This window comes from Anabas testudineus, chromosome 19, assembly GCF_900324465.2.
Source record: "Anabas testudineus chromosome 19, fAnaTes1.2, whole genome shotgun sequence".
In the NCBI taxonomy this organism is placed as follows: Eukaryota; Metazoa; Chordata; class Actinopteri; order Anabantiformes; family Anabantidae; genus Anabas; species Anabas testudineus.
The window spans coordinates 15,753,899-15,767,695 of NC_046628.1; the positions used below are offsets into that span (position 1 = coordinate 15,753,899).

At 41.0% G+C, this 13,797-nt stretch overlaps 2 protein-coding genes across 2 annotated transcripts; both read right to left on the reverse strand.

Annotated features, from left to right (window-relative positions):
- Window positions 1-82: 82 nt before the first annotated feature.
- On the reverse strand, window positions 83-7,570 carry osbpl7 (oxysterol binding protein-like 7). The gene is made up of 22 exons (XM_026351586.1): window positions 7,439-7,570; window positions 7,125-7,268; window positions 6,980-7,033; window positions 6,772-6,885; window positions 6,529-6,681; window positions 6,310-6,436; window positions 5,910-6,028; window positions 5,729-5,818; window positions 5,493-5,516; window positions 4,456-4,606; window positions 4,179-4,291; window positions 3,914-4,082; window positions 3,640-3,786; window positions 3,415-3,551; window positions 2,906-3,043; window positions 2,356-2,419; window positions 2,150-2,228; window positions 1,857-2,001; window positions 1,590-1,740; window positions 1,240-1,366; window positions 824-946; window positions 83-191 (listed from the first exon to the last, which is right to left on the reverse strand). Exons 1-22 carry the CDS (start codon window positions 7,568-7,570, stop codon window positions 83-85), a joined length of 2,610 nt encoding a protein of 869 aa, XP_026207371.1.
- A 3,773-nt stretch (window positions 7,571-11,343) lies between these two features.
- mrpl10 (mitochondrial ribosomal protein L10) lies at window positions 11,344-13,761 on the reverse strand. The gene is made up of 5 exons (XM_026351991.1): window positions 13,671-13,761; window positions 13,289-13,458; window positions 12,793-12,957; window positions 12,186-12,330; window positions 11,344-11,956 (listed from the first exon to the last, which is right to left on the reverse strand). Exons 1-5 carry the CDS (start codon window positions 13,708-13,710, stop codon window positions 11,736-11,738), a joined length of 741 nt encoding a protein of 246 aa, XP_026207776.1. The 5' UTR covers window positions 13,711-13,761; the 3' UTR covers window positions 11,344-11,735.
- Between the last annotated feature and the right edge of the window lie 36 nt (window positions 13,762-13,797).

A 13,797-nucleotide genomic window follows, 5' to 3' on the forward strand; every position in this document is an offset into this window, starting at 1 on the left:
TCCGCTCTTCACGTCTCTCCGAGCGGATCATATATGCTGCCCAAATATCCTTCATCCTCATTCTTGTGTTTTTGTTCGTCGCTCACCACAGAGTGAGATTTTCAGTATTAGCAAAACCTGGATTCTCTCGGAGCTTCCAGTAGGTGCCGTTTGTCAACCACACGTCCCGTCCACAGGAGTCTTTGGCTTTCCTGGAGATGAAGAAGAAGAAAAACAAGCTCAGTCATGGAGAGAGGAAGAAGAGAGAAGATCAGGTTCAAGATAACTGCGCTTATATATGACTGAGAACCTTCACTGACTTTTAGAAACCTTAGTTTTACTAGAGTTAGTGTATAACTACAGGAAGTTGGTAAGAAAACCTTTTGTCTCTCTTCTAAACATTATGGTGCCTCAGGTGAGACATCCTCTGGCGCCCCCAAGGGGTCAGAGTTATCAATTGAAATTTATTTTATTATATATTTTTTTATTTTTCACATATAATTTTATTTAATTCCTGTTCTGTGTCAGTTCATCAACATTGTTATTTATCTTTATTATGTACAGAGAACATAAAATCTTTTTTTATTTTTTATATCACTTATAATTAAATTATAATTAAGGGATGAGGGTGTCTGTTTACAACCACATTAAAATGTCTTTATATTTTCACTGCTTAGTATTAGAACCTAATGGAAAATAATGTTAAAATCAGAATCAAATATATTCATCAAGTACTACAAGGAAGCAATAAAAAGACTAATAATAATGTTTAATAACTTTATAAGCAAATGATTATCATCACATTTTTGTAATTTTATGATGATTTTACAAGAAAGAAACTTACTTAAAAAAACGTGGAATGTGCTCTTCACCCCGTTTGGCGAGCTCTTTCCTTCGCTCCCTCTGAATTTCCTCTATCTCGTCTTTCTTTGTGTCTGCTTCATCCACTTTTCCCTCCTCCAGCATCCTGCGACAAGGGAAAAAGTGACTCCATTAATATAGAAAGCCCATCGAAAACAAAAGTCACCACCTGGATTTAACTAAGCAGATATGTCTAATGTCTACTGTACAAGTCTGTGGGGGCAGTGTTATGATCTGGGGTTGCTGCAGTTGGTCAGGTCCAGGTTCAGCAGGGTTATAAACCCAAAGAATGAGGTCAGCTGACTACATGGATACACTGAATGACCAGGTTATTCCATCAATGGATTTTTTATTTGGACAGTCAGTCCATTTTACAACAACATCTACATGTCTGCTCACCTTTGGTCTGGGCGCAGTCGAGTGTCTGTAGGAGGCAGGAGAGGCTTCAAGTCTGCAGTGAGTTCATTCAGCTCCATGGCGAAGGTGGAGAAGCCGTAATACAGGAGGTAATCCTTTGGCTGGGGATCTGTGGGGGGACAAAGGCCTCTCAGGTGAGCTGCTGCACAAACGTGACACCTGGATTTATGCTGATTAGTCATTTTGGCAAAAGAAGTGTTTCATAATTTCTCCGTAGACTTTTTTAAACCTTTTAGCTCTAAAACAGCATAAATCAGCCTGATTAACTACGACACGTGACCCAGGGAGACTCACAACAGGTTTAAGTAAGTAAACAGTCTTCGTGTACTCACTTGGCTTCCAGACACATTTTGGAGTCGGCAGAGTGTCGCAGAAGATGCCTTCATGCCACAGACCTCCAAACCGGTGAATGATGCTCCCACTTTGGTCCAGCACTGTGCCCTGCACCTCATTCTTGTTGGAATCCGAACCCCAGTATCGAGACTACAATAAAATAATCTCATTGTCAAGAAAGTGCTAAAAGAAGTTACTGAAAAACCAGGTCACTCACAAAAACCACTACAACAACTGACAGCAGCGTATAAAACTGCTTCATTCACCTTGACGAAGGTAATTTTGCAGGTGCAGATGTTGCTTTTGAGGTTTCGGATGGTGACCTCCCCGTAATGCTCCAGATAGCGCTGCTGGCTGAAGACGTTATGGATGCAGGTCACTACTTTGTTCCACTCATAGTGGTCTCCATACCTGGATACAAACCAACATTTGGCAACTTAAGTTTGGTTAAAGTCATTTATTAAGGTAAATATCTGAACATTTATAGCTTCTCCAATGTGAATATCTGCTGTTCTTCCATGAACTCGAGCAGTTTTGTGAATCTGTGATGACTGTTTACCTTGGAAGAGTCACATTCACCATCCCTGTTGGTAGAATCTCCACTGACTTTCCCCAGAATTTATTTTTCCATCGCTGGTCTGTTCAGGAAAAGAAACACATGCTGATGACGATATTTAATGTCTGCAGGTCAGGACTAGAAGCGGCTTTCTTAAAGCATTGTAAAAATCAGAGTACTGAGACACAGCACACATCACTCAGTCTCACCTTGCCAAAAGCTGAAGTTCTCTGAGTCTGCGTGGCAGGCAGAGATGGGTGGATGGTGGCAGACCTGGAAAAAAACAAGAGAAACTAAAGCAAACAGAATAATATTATTTGTCTTTTACACTTTTGTTGTGAGACTTTAAGGTGAGGAGGTGTTCACCTTTAGTTTTTAACAGACATGACAACAAAATCACAGGTGCGACAGAACTTCTGATGAATCCAATAAATGCAATGCAGCCATCATTAATATTCATATATTGGTCACATCTGTGTTTGACATTTAATAACGTCATTCCTAATTAAACTTTAAGGTACACAACACAACATGGCGGCTTGAAGAAATGTCCACCATATTTCTGATATTTATTTTCTTTGACTCAAAACATCAGATAAACACATCTCTTAAAATAAGATACTGGTACTATAGAACTGTCATAAATACATGTGGCAACTTTACTTTACGTTCTTTGAGGCTGAGCTCCCTAACTAAACCAGTCACTTATCAACAGGAGGTTATCAGGGTCAGATAATCTAATACCCCACCCAGGGATACCTGCTCACTGATCAGGCGGAAGCCCCGGTCCTCACTGATACACTCGTAGGTCTCCCCCAGCACAGGGTTAAAGGGCTTGTAGCGGTTTCTGAATGTTGCAGTGGAGTAGCCAGAAATAGCAAAGGCAGCAATGTAGACCTGCAAAAGTTAAACACAAAACATTTAAAGATCATTTCTTTTTATTCCAGTACATAATATATAATAGATGAATGTATTTCAGGCTGGTACTAAAAGATAAATTTGACCTAGCTAGACACAGCCACCTATCACTGGAGCTAGTTTGAAGCATCAATATGAATTTTATTTTCACGACATCATCCCAACTTAAAGTCTATTGGGAGCTCACAGGAGGAACCAGCACAGGAAACACTAAAGTGCATGTGCAGCAAGGTGCACAACCACAGTCCGAACCAGCTACTGGCAGCCACTAGCTGCTGGACCACATAATAAATATGTCCATCAGACTGTGCTGACTCTGTTTCCCATCTCTCTTCCTAAAACAGCCGTACCATTCTCTGGTAGGGGTCGGACGTGTTGTTGGCGATGTCCAGCAGCTCGCTGTACTCCAGCTCCTCACACAGTCTCTGCAGCAGGTTCACTGGCTCATTCAGAGGAGCTGGCATGGACACTCGAGCCAGGTCTTTACCTGAGGACAATTGTACAAAGCCTCAGAAAGCTGCCTTGAGTAATAAAGTGTATGTGATCACAGATAGGTGTGAGTTGTAGCTCCTTGCCTATGTTATTGTAGAGGATAGCCATGAGGCCCACGTGGCTGTTGTCTGGACAGTGAGCAGGCAGCGTAGTTCGGCGTCCGGTGCTCTTTGGTACAACACTGTTAGGAGTCCTGGAAATACTGGCACGGTACTTGCGAGTAGTTGATGCTGTAATAAAACAGGACTTTATCTTAATCATGTTACTAATCAAGACCGAAAATACTGTAGCAAATAGGCCACTGGAGTTTTCTTTTAAGGAAAAAACAGGTACAAGAAACTTCCTATTTGTACCCACCGTGCCCCTCTTCTGGCTCAGAGTTGGTGGTGCTTCCATCACTGAGCCCTGATTCATCGGACACCTCAGAGGAACTACCACAGAGGATGTCATCGCTGGCATCAAAATACTCTGCAGCAGAATCTGCAACTGAAGGAGGTCCGTGGGATGGACACCTCACAGCTGCAGGCTAACGATGGAAGAAGAGACAGAAGACCCTCCATTAGACACCTACAAAGGGAAATGTCCCAGAGAACCCAGCTGACAGCTACTGCAGGGGTCTTACCTCCGCTAACGTGTTAGACTGATGTTGATGGATGTTGTTAGTTTCCCAGATTTCCTGCAGTTTCTGCCTCTCGTGGGAAAGAGTCTCATGAACGGACTTCAGAGAAGCGAGTACTGAAGGGGATAAGTACAGACGAGCTTCATCAGAATTCAGTCTCTGAACATGAAAGGAAACATCTTCCCACTCGATTTGTTGTATCTATATGTATGGATTCAGTTGTCAGTTTATTAATTGACTGATTATTATTATTTATTGTATTCATCTCATGGCAGCTGACCTCGGAGTGACATGGTGCAGATATCCTGCTGGATTTTCTTGCCCTCAGGCGATGAGGCAGTAGGAGGGGACAGCTGAGAGTAGACGTAGTCCGGGATGGAGGGGACTGATGTACCAAGGTGAGACGAGCTGCTCAGGTGACTGGAGGACAGCTGTGAGGTGGACAGAGGAGGGAGAGGACTGATTCATTCTCTGGTTTAGCAGAGAAAAAGTAAATATAGGCAGCACTATATATGTTGCTGCTGTTATAATGGAACTGAGGTCATAAGGAAAAAGGAGTCACCGGATGAAACCACCTAAAAGTTTATGAAGCTGAAACTAGTTCAACTTCAACCAGTCACACATTGTCGTTATTATTGGTACTTCTACTTGCTTTAAAGGTTTTAATACTTCTTCTTCCACTGATAAATGAAGCTACTGTCAGCAGATAATTTGCATGAAGACTGGAAACGGGGCTCTACAGCCACGTTGTACTCAGCTCAACAGGCCACTTTGTTCACGTCTGCAGGGATGCAGACAGAAATGGTAGTCAGACTCTGGCACATGCTTAAAAAGGGTGGCAAATTAAATAAGTTAAAAGGCTTTAGACACAAATTTAAAACCCCTTCACATAGGAGGGGAGGCCAAACAGATTTTAGAGGCTTTGGTTGTTTTCACACTTGTTTGTTGAGACAGAAATGAGGAGGGTGACACTTGAAGAGCAGGTTGGGAACTAGTGATCTAGCAGCTACCATTTAGGTTAACATGTTTAATTATTAATGCTTTCTACAAGTCTTGTTTTTTTGCAAATGCACAGGTTTCTGGATACTGAGTGCTTTATAAGGGGAACTCTACAGAGAATACAGAAAGCTGGATCACGCACAGAAAGACCACATTCGGCTCAGTTAAAACAAAATGGAAAAATCTAACTTCTTAACCTGAAACCTCTTCCATGCTGTTATAACTGACTTTCAGGATGTGCTACTGTGTGTAAAATGCAGAACACTGAGTTATTTTTAGGAATAAAATTGTCTCATGTTCTGCCTGTTGGCGACTCACCGATTTAGTAATCCCACGAATAGGCTTTGGATTAAAGAAAGACCCCAACATGTTACTGGAGGGTTGGTTTGTATCAATGCTAAATCTGAATATGTGAAAAACACTCCCAGTAATCATGTATTATTCCAATTAGTGTAAATCTGTAATACTAAATAATGTGAAATGCACATACAAATCCATTTAACACATCAGTATTCAAACGTCTATGGACACAGCAGGGTACAGACCATTCTTACCATTCCCAGCGCCTCCACTCTGGACAGAGTGCGAGAGTGGCCCCACATCTTCCCCGACTTTGACTTCTTTGGTTTCTCTAGTGAGAGATTCTGCAGGGAAACATTATAATAAATCATTTTATTTCTTTATCTTTGTGATGGTGCTGTTGAATGAACAGTCCCACACTCAGCAGCAGGCTACCTGGATGCTGATGATTCGCTGCAGGTCTCCGTTTGTGAACGCCTGACCTGCCTCCAGTGCCTGCAGTCGCTGGATTAAGCGGTTTATCTCAGAAAGGTCCAAATGGCAACGGTTCAGCTCTGGGGGGAAAAAGAACATGTCTATAGAGGTTTTTATGAGGAATTAAAGGGTGAGCGATACACCCTGGCTCTTGAAAGGGTCTTCATCTTGCATATTTCTAATGTTACTCTCTTCTTTTACTACTTTCCAGCTCGATATCTTCAGACAGTGTTCTGGTAGTTTCCCAACATTTCCTGTGTGTTGTGTTGTATCAAGCATTTTTAAAGTTATTTACCAAGAATGGGGGAAATCATCTATTTCAATTTTAAGAGTCAAAATATACTAAATGTGTGATGAATACCTTGTACACAGGTGTCAGGGTCGTGACTTTGCTGCAGCCAAGCTGAAACTTTGCTGTTCACAGCAGTGTTGGCTGACGGCAGCACTCCTGATCCTGTAGCTGAATCCATCAATCCTGCAGAACTCTGCTAATACGAATGGAGTAAAAAGGGCCGTGTTATTCTGAGAATCTCTGAATCACTTATGAAGATGCTTTACTCGTTGTTCTAGTGATAGTCACCAACTCTCCGTTTCTCTGAGCGTGTTCAGCCACCGTGCTATGGGACAAAGTCTGGAGCAGGCTGCTGTGAGGGTGGGCTGCCTCGTTCCTCTTGAACAGGCGGTGAGCTTGTAGCTTGGTTACCCAGATATAAAAGAGTTCATGGCTCTTTGCCTTGATGAGAGAAAGAAAATCATTTAACATTATTTATTTTAAATAGCATCTTTTAGTTAAGAACAGCAGCAGCAGCATTCAGCAGTTTACCTTCATGTGATAGAGGATGTCCCCTGCATCCAAGTCAATCCGGTTCGATTTCTTATTTATTGACATTACAGCACGACTAACGTCAAGGGAGCCCTGTACTCTGCCCCTGGAAACCTTTAGTGAAAATATAGTGAAATTAGTGAATGTAAGTTGAAGTGTTTTCACTTATATTTGAAAAATGCAGTTTTAAAATGTAATGTTTGCTTACGTCCTGCTGATTTTTGGAATAACGCAAAATCCCTACTTCCAAGACAAAGTATCGCTGAAAGAAAGAGGAAAACATTGTGTGTTTAAAACCTGAATTTATTTATCTGTCTTGGCATTGACAATGACCGACTAGATCATTTCTTCACCTTGTGCCACCCTTTGAGCGGCCACTTCCTCCTCTTGAGAAGATATCCTTCACAGAGACCTGGAGTGGTCACCTCCTGAGGGTTGTCGCCTCCTGTGTGCATTTCTACATGAGGGTCATCAACCACCTCCCAGTCTTTGATAATCTATGGGCAGCATGTACAAGAAGAATATGTGAGTGGGAAAATGGAAAGTAATTTCGTTGTTGAGGGAGGGAGGAACACCTAACCTAGATGAAGGTGTTTCGACAGAATAATAATGTCTGTATATGCACCTACAGTTCCTTTATTTAGCACCTGACTGACGTGTGACTCACCTGCCTGGAGTGGCGAGATGACAGAGTGCTGCTGCTCCGAGAATGAGATGGTTTGTTCCACATCGGCGAAGTCTTCTCCAGGCCACTCGCCAGCGAATGACTGCGGTTGAGGGACGAGCCGAATGAATCCATGACGAGCAGAGCAGACGTCAGATTCCCCCTGAGGTCGGGATCGTCTGATTGTTGAGAGAGATCCTCTGCAATCTGCTAAAAGACCCCTGAAATGTCAGAAGGAGTTAGGAGAAGGATTAGCCGATGACAGAATGGGATTATTAACAAGATTAATGCTTTAATGTATGAGACTGAAATGATCTGGGTTTTGGACCAATGGTACAAAAAATATAGATCTAAGATATTTGGACTGAGGGGCCTGCAACTAATATTTATTAGGATTTTTAAATGCAAAGGGATTAATCTGTAAATTAATACAAAGAAAAAGAGTCACAGCCCTGTAGCAAAGACTCTTTACCAAGAATAAACATTTATAACATTTATATTTTTAATTAAAGAAATGTAAAGCTAATCTGAACATCTATTGGCTCCTAATTTGCTGCTCAAATTCAGACACTTAACATGCAAATATGCAAAGTTTTATACGTCATATTTCTAGAAATCTGATAATCAAACATGTGAAAGTCAAACTTTGAAGCTGACTTTTCCCTGTGTAATAAAAATAAACATGTAGAGAAATTGCATTTAAACTAAAAGGATGTTAATGATGTAACGGAGCACTAAGCTTTTCCTTTGTAACGTGTTTGTGACATAACAGGAGCAGATTATGAAGAGTTTCCTCTATGTGGTTGCTGTGTCACTAAATAATCTGTTAATCTTTTGAACATGAGCAGAGTGGTTAAAAAATCACGTTAACATCCTCTAATTTAACAGCCGGCAAGACATACTGTGGTGTCATTTTGGTATAATACAGAATAAATGTTGATTAATTTGTTAACATAAGACTCTGTTGGTCTAATTCCGCCGTATAAGGAATGAATATGTTTCAATTCATCTAAATGTAGTTTTATATGGTGCATGAGCGGGTACACAGAACACAACACAGAATACAACACAGAATACAACACAGAACACAACACAGAACACAACACAGAACACAACACAGATTACAACACAGAACACAACACAGAACACAACACAGATTACAACACAGAATACAACACAGAACACAACACAGAACACAACACAGGACACAGTATTATTTACACGAACTGATGTAATTGCTACGTATGTGACACCAGGGCCAGAACCGCCTGCAAGGAGGATTAGCAATCTCTGCTTAATTGGTTTTTCAGAGGATGCTTTTAGCAACACAATCCTAAAGCAGAGAGCACTGACACAACATAAAAGGACAGCAGGTATAAAAATGTTGACTTGACCATTGGTTTGATAAAAACTGAACAATAACTCTATTACAAGTGAAAGTTGTATAGTGGAAACTTTTCTTAAGGGAAAGTGCAAAGTTTTGCAAAAACGGAAAAGCTCCCAACTAAAAATGTGAAATCATTGGATTAGAAATGTTGAAACATTCTCTTAATATCACTAATGTTGTATCTGTGCCATAAATTTAGCGCCAACCTGAAACATTTTATGTAAACAAATTATAATAAATCATAATTTAGTAGTTGATTAAATGTCGTAGTCTGCAAAGTACCTAAAGCTGTCAAACACCTGCAGTGTACAAACATTTAGTAGAATAAATATTAAAATGGAAAAACTCAATTCAATATATGAAAATACTTGATTCAACTGACTTTCAACCACTAATAATGTAGTAATGAGGTAAATTTACTTTTGAGAGATTCATATTTACAATGAATTGGGGTGATTTTCTTTTTTCCAATAAGCCAGTGAATGCAGCATGAACCACAGGTGAGTGAAGGTAAAGTCAAATGGAATTACATGATCTCATTGTACTTAAGTACATGTATCTAGTTACTTTCCACCACTGAGACTTTCCTTATCTGTAATTCAACATGTGCTTCTCTTTGTAAAGACTCACTATTAAACTATATGTAGCTTCACAGGCTGCAGAATCAGTAACATCATCGTCAGTCTGGGCAGAACCAGCCCGGTTTGCTGTTATGTAAGAGCAGGAGAGGATGAGAGTAACTGAGCTCAGAGATGCTGGAAACAGGATGAAGGGATTTGCAGGTTCAGACCTCGATTCTTCAAGAAGAAACACGAGTAAAAACGTTTTTGTTCCTACAAAGTTTCAACTGAAGAGAAGAACTTCTTTCAGATTTGAAGCTCCTCGTTATGTTTGGCACAGAACAGATGAGAGATATAATACACACACTGATGGAAGAGTCATCATGAGCTCATTACGCGGCACTGGAAACCGACCAAGTGTCAGCCAAGGTGAAGGATGGGTTCACTAAACCGCATCATGCCAGAGGATGGAGCTATGATGTAGAGATTATGACAGTTTTCATCACTGCTTTGGAATAAAATGCCAATAAAATGTGGATCAATGGAGGGAAATACATTTATGAATGAGTGTGTGTAGCCTTTTCCAACTTTAATCAATTGGCAGAACATTTAAACTGGAATTTACAGACTTATCAAAGCACAATGATGCAGTGCTGTATGCTGGTAATTCTAAATAAGATTCAGCTGCTTTGTAGGAAACATATCACCTGGAAAAATGTGTGGTAGAGCACAGTCACGGGGCAGCGCTACTGATATATATTTTAGTGGTAATGGTCTTTTATTTCGACATCGTTACTAGATGACTGGGACCATTGTGAACTATCCAGGGCTGCACATGCTCTTATTTAAAGCCCATTAAGATGTCACTGCCCCAGCGAACAGAAACTGACATTTGACAGTTTTTTTTATTTTACATTATAAACAAGCAGCCACACTGTGTGTGCGCCATAATTCACTGTATAATACAATATGTACAATACTATAACTTCACCGATTCAGTTTTATTAAACCTGAACAAACACAAACATGTCTTTTAGGGTTAATGTGCAGAAGCAAGACAGAAACCTTACCTGGGATTCACCACCGACTCTCATCATCTGTTGCAGTCCACTGATAAATCCAGTAAAAGTCTAGTCTGGTGTTTAAGACACTGCAGGGAAATCACCATTTCACCTGTTCCCATCGAGGACAAAACATGGAGACAGACTACATGTTACTTCCACAGATAATCACTTATTCTGACCGCGTAATCCCACCAGCCGTGCCCTCTCAGTCGATGGGTGACAGGAGCTTCCTCCAAATCCACAGAGAGCAGCGCGCTGTGCACAACGTGTCCTGGTCATTATCCGCATTAGCTGGAATTACAGAGTCTAGCAGGGACGTAGTGGAGGGTAAATCTAGCCAACTTCCACTCACTTGACACATCGGGTAACTCAGCCTTCAGCACTGAGAACAATGTGGTATTTTAAAGGGAAAGTAGAGGTTTCTATATGTTCCTAATTCTCAGTTGTGGTTTTTATGGTAAATGTCTAAATTAAGTGTTTGGGGATAAATCTGTTTATTATTTTATCTTGAAATCCAGTAATATGACGCACTTTTCCCTCAAAACACTCAAAAGACAATTATTCTTCTCCAGCAACACGTGGTATCGCCTGAGTAACGTCACACAGAAAAGCAGGCCATAAGAGACTAATTGACCCAGATTAACATGCTGTAATCTGCAGATTAACTATCAGGATCTGTGACCACTTGTGTTTATTTTGGCTGGAGCGGTTTTTATGATGCCACTTATGTCTCCATTCAGTACTGAACGCTGTATCAAGCCTAGTGTACAGTATTAACTGAGCAAAATAAATGGTTAAATGGTTAATTAATTAACATTACAAAGACAAACTCAACATTTAGAAGCATGATTAACAAATCATGCTATTCCTAAACCAAAGTGATTGACTGAGATTCAGTTCACATTTATTTTTCAGCTGACATTTATTTTTCCTTAAATAAAGGAATCTTTTACACAACATGACAATGTCCATCCACGACTTCCACACAGAGGGTGAGATGCACGGAAACCAGTCAAGTCTGCAGACGTCGCCGTTCACAGAAACCACAGAGCTCCTCCTGGTGAATGCATACTGGAGCCTTTAAACAAATTCAGAGCTAATTAAACAGCTCCATTGGATGTTTTAAGATTGCACGATAAGCAAAATCCTCTTTTTGCAGATTTTCCAATCTTAAAAAATTCCTCAACTGAACAGAATCAGATTTTAAAAACGTGCATTCAACTCAGTCCCCCATCATTCCAAGCAGCTGCAAATAGTCAAGCCAAACAGTCCAAGTGCTCTCTAGACCTCTACGTGGCCTCTTCTGCGCTGCTGTCTGGGCTCTGCTGTTTGATGTACTGCTGGAGCAGAGCCGACAGGTGGCCCGGGTGGTGCTGCAGCATGGAGGCTGTGTTAGAAGTCAGCATTGTCAGTCCACTGACCAGCTCGCCCTGGACAACAGTGACCGATGGCAGTTTGGAGTAGTTCACCACACCCTGTGCGCTCAGCAGCGTGTTGTCTATGCAGGCTCCTGCAGAAGGTGAAGAGTGCAGCTAATGTTTGAATCTGTAATTCACGTGACGTTAACAAGCACAAAATATAAATATCCTTTATATTCTAATGTGTGTTTAAATGTTGATCAGGACCAGACATGAAGTGAAAGTTCAAGTTCTACAATACTGTCTGACACATGCAGTTTATGTGTCTATATTAATTTTTATAATCACCTGTTCATACAAAGCCATTAAAGATAAACGTACCTAGTAGTGTCATCTGCGGGCTGGACCTGAGAGTTGTCAGCATCTCCTTCACCTTCGGCTCTTTGCTAACAAACATAACGGTTGGACCGATGAACAGTGGAGCCATGTTGCAGTAAACGGTGTCACTCAGGAACGAATGAATCACCTGAACGAAAGAATAAACTGATGATTAACTTACAGCTGTGCTTCTGATCTCCCTTTTACCTTTGTCTGTTTATACTTTCTTTTCATTTTATCCTTGCTTTTAATGTTAATTTTATATGTTCTTTGCCTGTGTAAAGTACTTTGAATAAACTGCCTTGCATTATATGAAATGTTCCTCCATTTATCTTTTCTTGCAGCCGGTTTTGATGGTGCTCCGCTAAACAAAACAAAACACTGAATACAGCATTTTCAGCCCAGGTCTCATTTAAAGTGCACTTCCCCGTATTAGGTCGGTAAAAAGTAGCACAACAAACACACAAATCTGCAAAGATTGCAAATGAAGTATGTTTCATTTTGTAGTTTTGTTTCAGTGTAGAAAATAATATGAGAGAAAGAACTACAACCTGCAACACAATCAGCCTGTTTGATGCTTTTACTGTAAATACTACTATGTTAGCGCTACCTTAGTGGGGAAGGACTTGACAGTGATGCCATGCTTATGAAGTCTGTGCCTGAGAATTAGCATGTCCTCAGCATTACTGGCGTTGTCCTGGACCACAGCGAGCATCTTATAATCCTGGAACAGGGTCTTTAAATCCTTCTTCATGAGTCTCACCAAACCATTATCCTAAAAATTAAAACAAGTGGAACAGAGGTCGATTTCAGTGGAGCTACCAAAACAGCAGAAAGAAGAGGATTTACTGACAATTTAGTCAGAGCTATGGGCACATTACAAAAGTGTATAACTCAAAAATTATAAAGATGCAAAACCAAACAGTGAACTTCACCAGAAAGAGACAAACATTGGAGCTTCTATATGATGTGATGTGTCTAAAATCCTTTTATGATAGTTTGGGTTAGGTTAGCTTTACGATTTAAATATGTAATTAGAACAATCACATATGGGTGTAATGTTTAAATGTCCACACACTCGAGAATGGGGATGGATGTTAACTCACCTCCTGGACTCGTTTGGTTTGGGACGGATAAGCGCCCGGAGGAGCGGCCCTTGCAGGCGGGATGTACTGTGTAACAGCCATTAGCTTCTGTTTGAGGATGTGCATCGGTTTCCTGTGGCGGGTCACAGCCTTGGAGCCGTGCCGGACACTCTGTGTGAGGGGAAGCCATCCTGAAAGTAAATAAAAGTTGGTTAGCATCTTCTGAGAAGCTACAGTGGATGTTAGGGGCCGGATGCTAACGCCGGCTAACTTAACAACACTTATACTAAGCAACACAGCTAATGCTGCTGAGTTTGGCTACTTCTAGAACAACGGGGAACAAAATAGGAACTCGCTCCAAACATGAGGCTAAAGTTAAAATGCAGAATTGATTCTACGTTACCCTGTTTTGGCAATAACTTCATACACAAGGTCGAAGCCATGTTTGACAGGAAGGCGTGCAGGAAGTGACGACAGCAGCAACGCGACACAACCACGTGACACGGTCGCCTAGATACAGGCTTCAAAGC

What these genes read in the sequence shown, in the direction of transcription:
- mrpl10 (XM_026351991.1), bottom strand. Translation starts at nt 13,710, where the DNA reads ATGGCTTCGACCTTGTGTATGAAGTTATTGCCAAAACAGG. An exon ending in TCAAGTCCTTCCCCACTAAG is followed by an intron (nt 12,331 to 12,792) that starts GTAGCGCTAACA and finishes TCTTTCGTTCAG; the next exon opens with GTGATTCATTCGTTCCTGAG. An exon ending in CCCGCAGATGACACTACTAG is followed by an intron (nt 11,957 to 12,185) that starts GTACGTTTATCT and finishes CACCTTCTGCAG; the next exon opens with GAGCCTGCATAGACAACACG.
- osbpl7 (XM_026351586.1), bottom strand. Translation starts at nt 7,570, where the DNA reads ATGGATTCATTCGGCTCGTCCCTCAACCGCAGTCATTCGCTGGCGAGT. An exon ending in CGCTCAAAGGGTGGCACAAG is followed by an intron (nt 7,034 to 7,124) that starts GTGAAGAAATGA and finishes TCTTTCTTTCAG; the next exon opens with CGATACTTTGTCTTGGAAGT. An exon ending in CTCAGAGAAACGGAGAGTTG is followed by an intron (nt 6,437 to 6,528) that starts GTGACTATCACT and finishes CATTCGTATTAG; the next exon opens with CAGAGTTCTGCAGGATTGAT.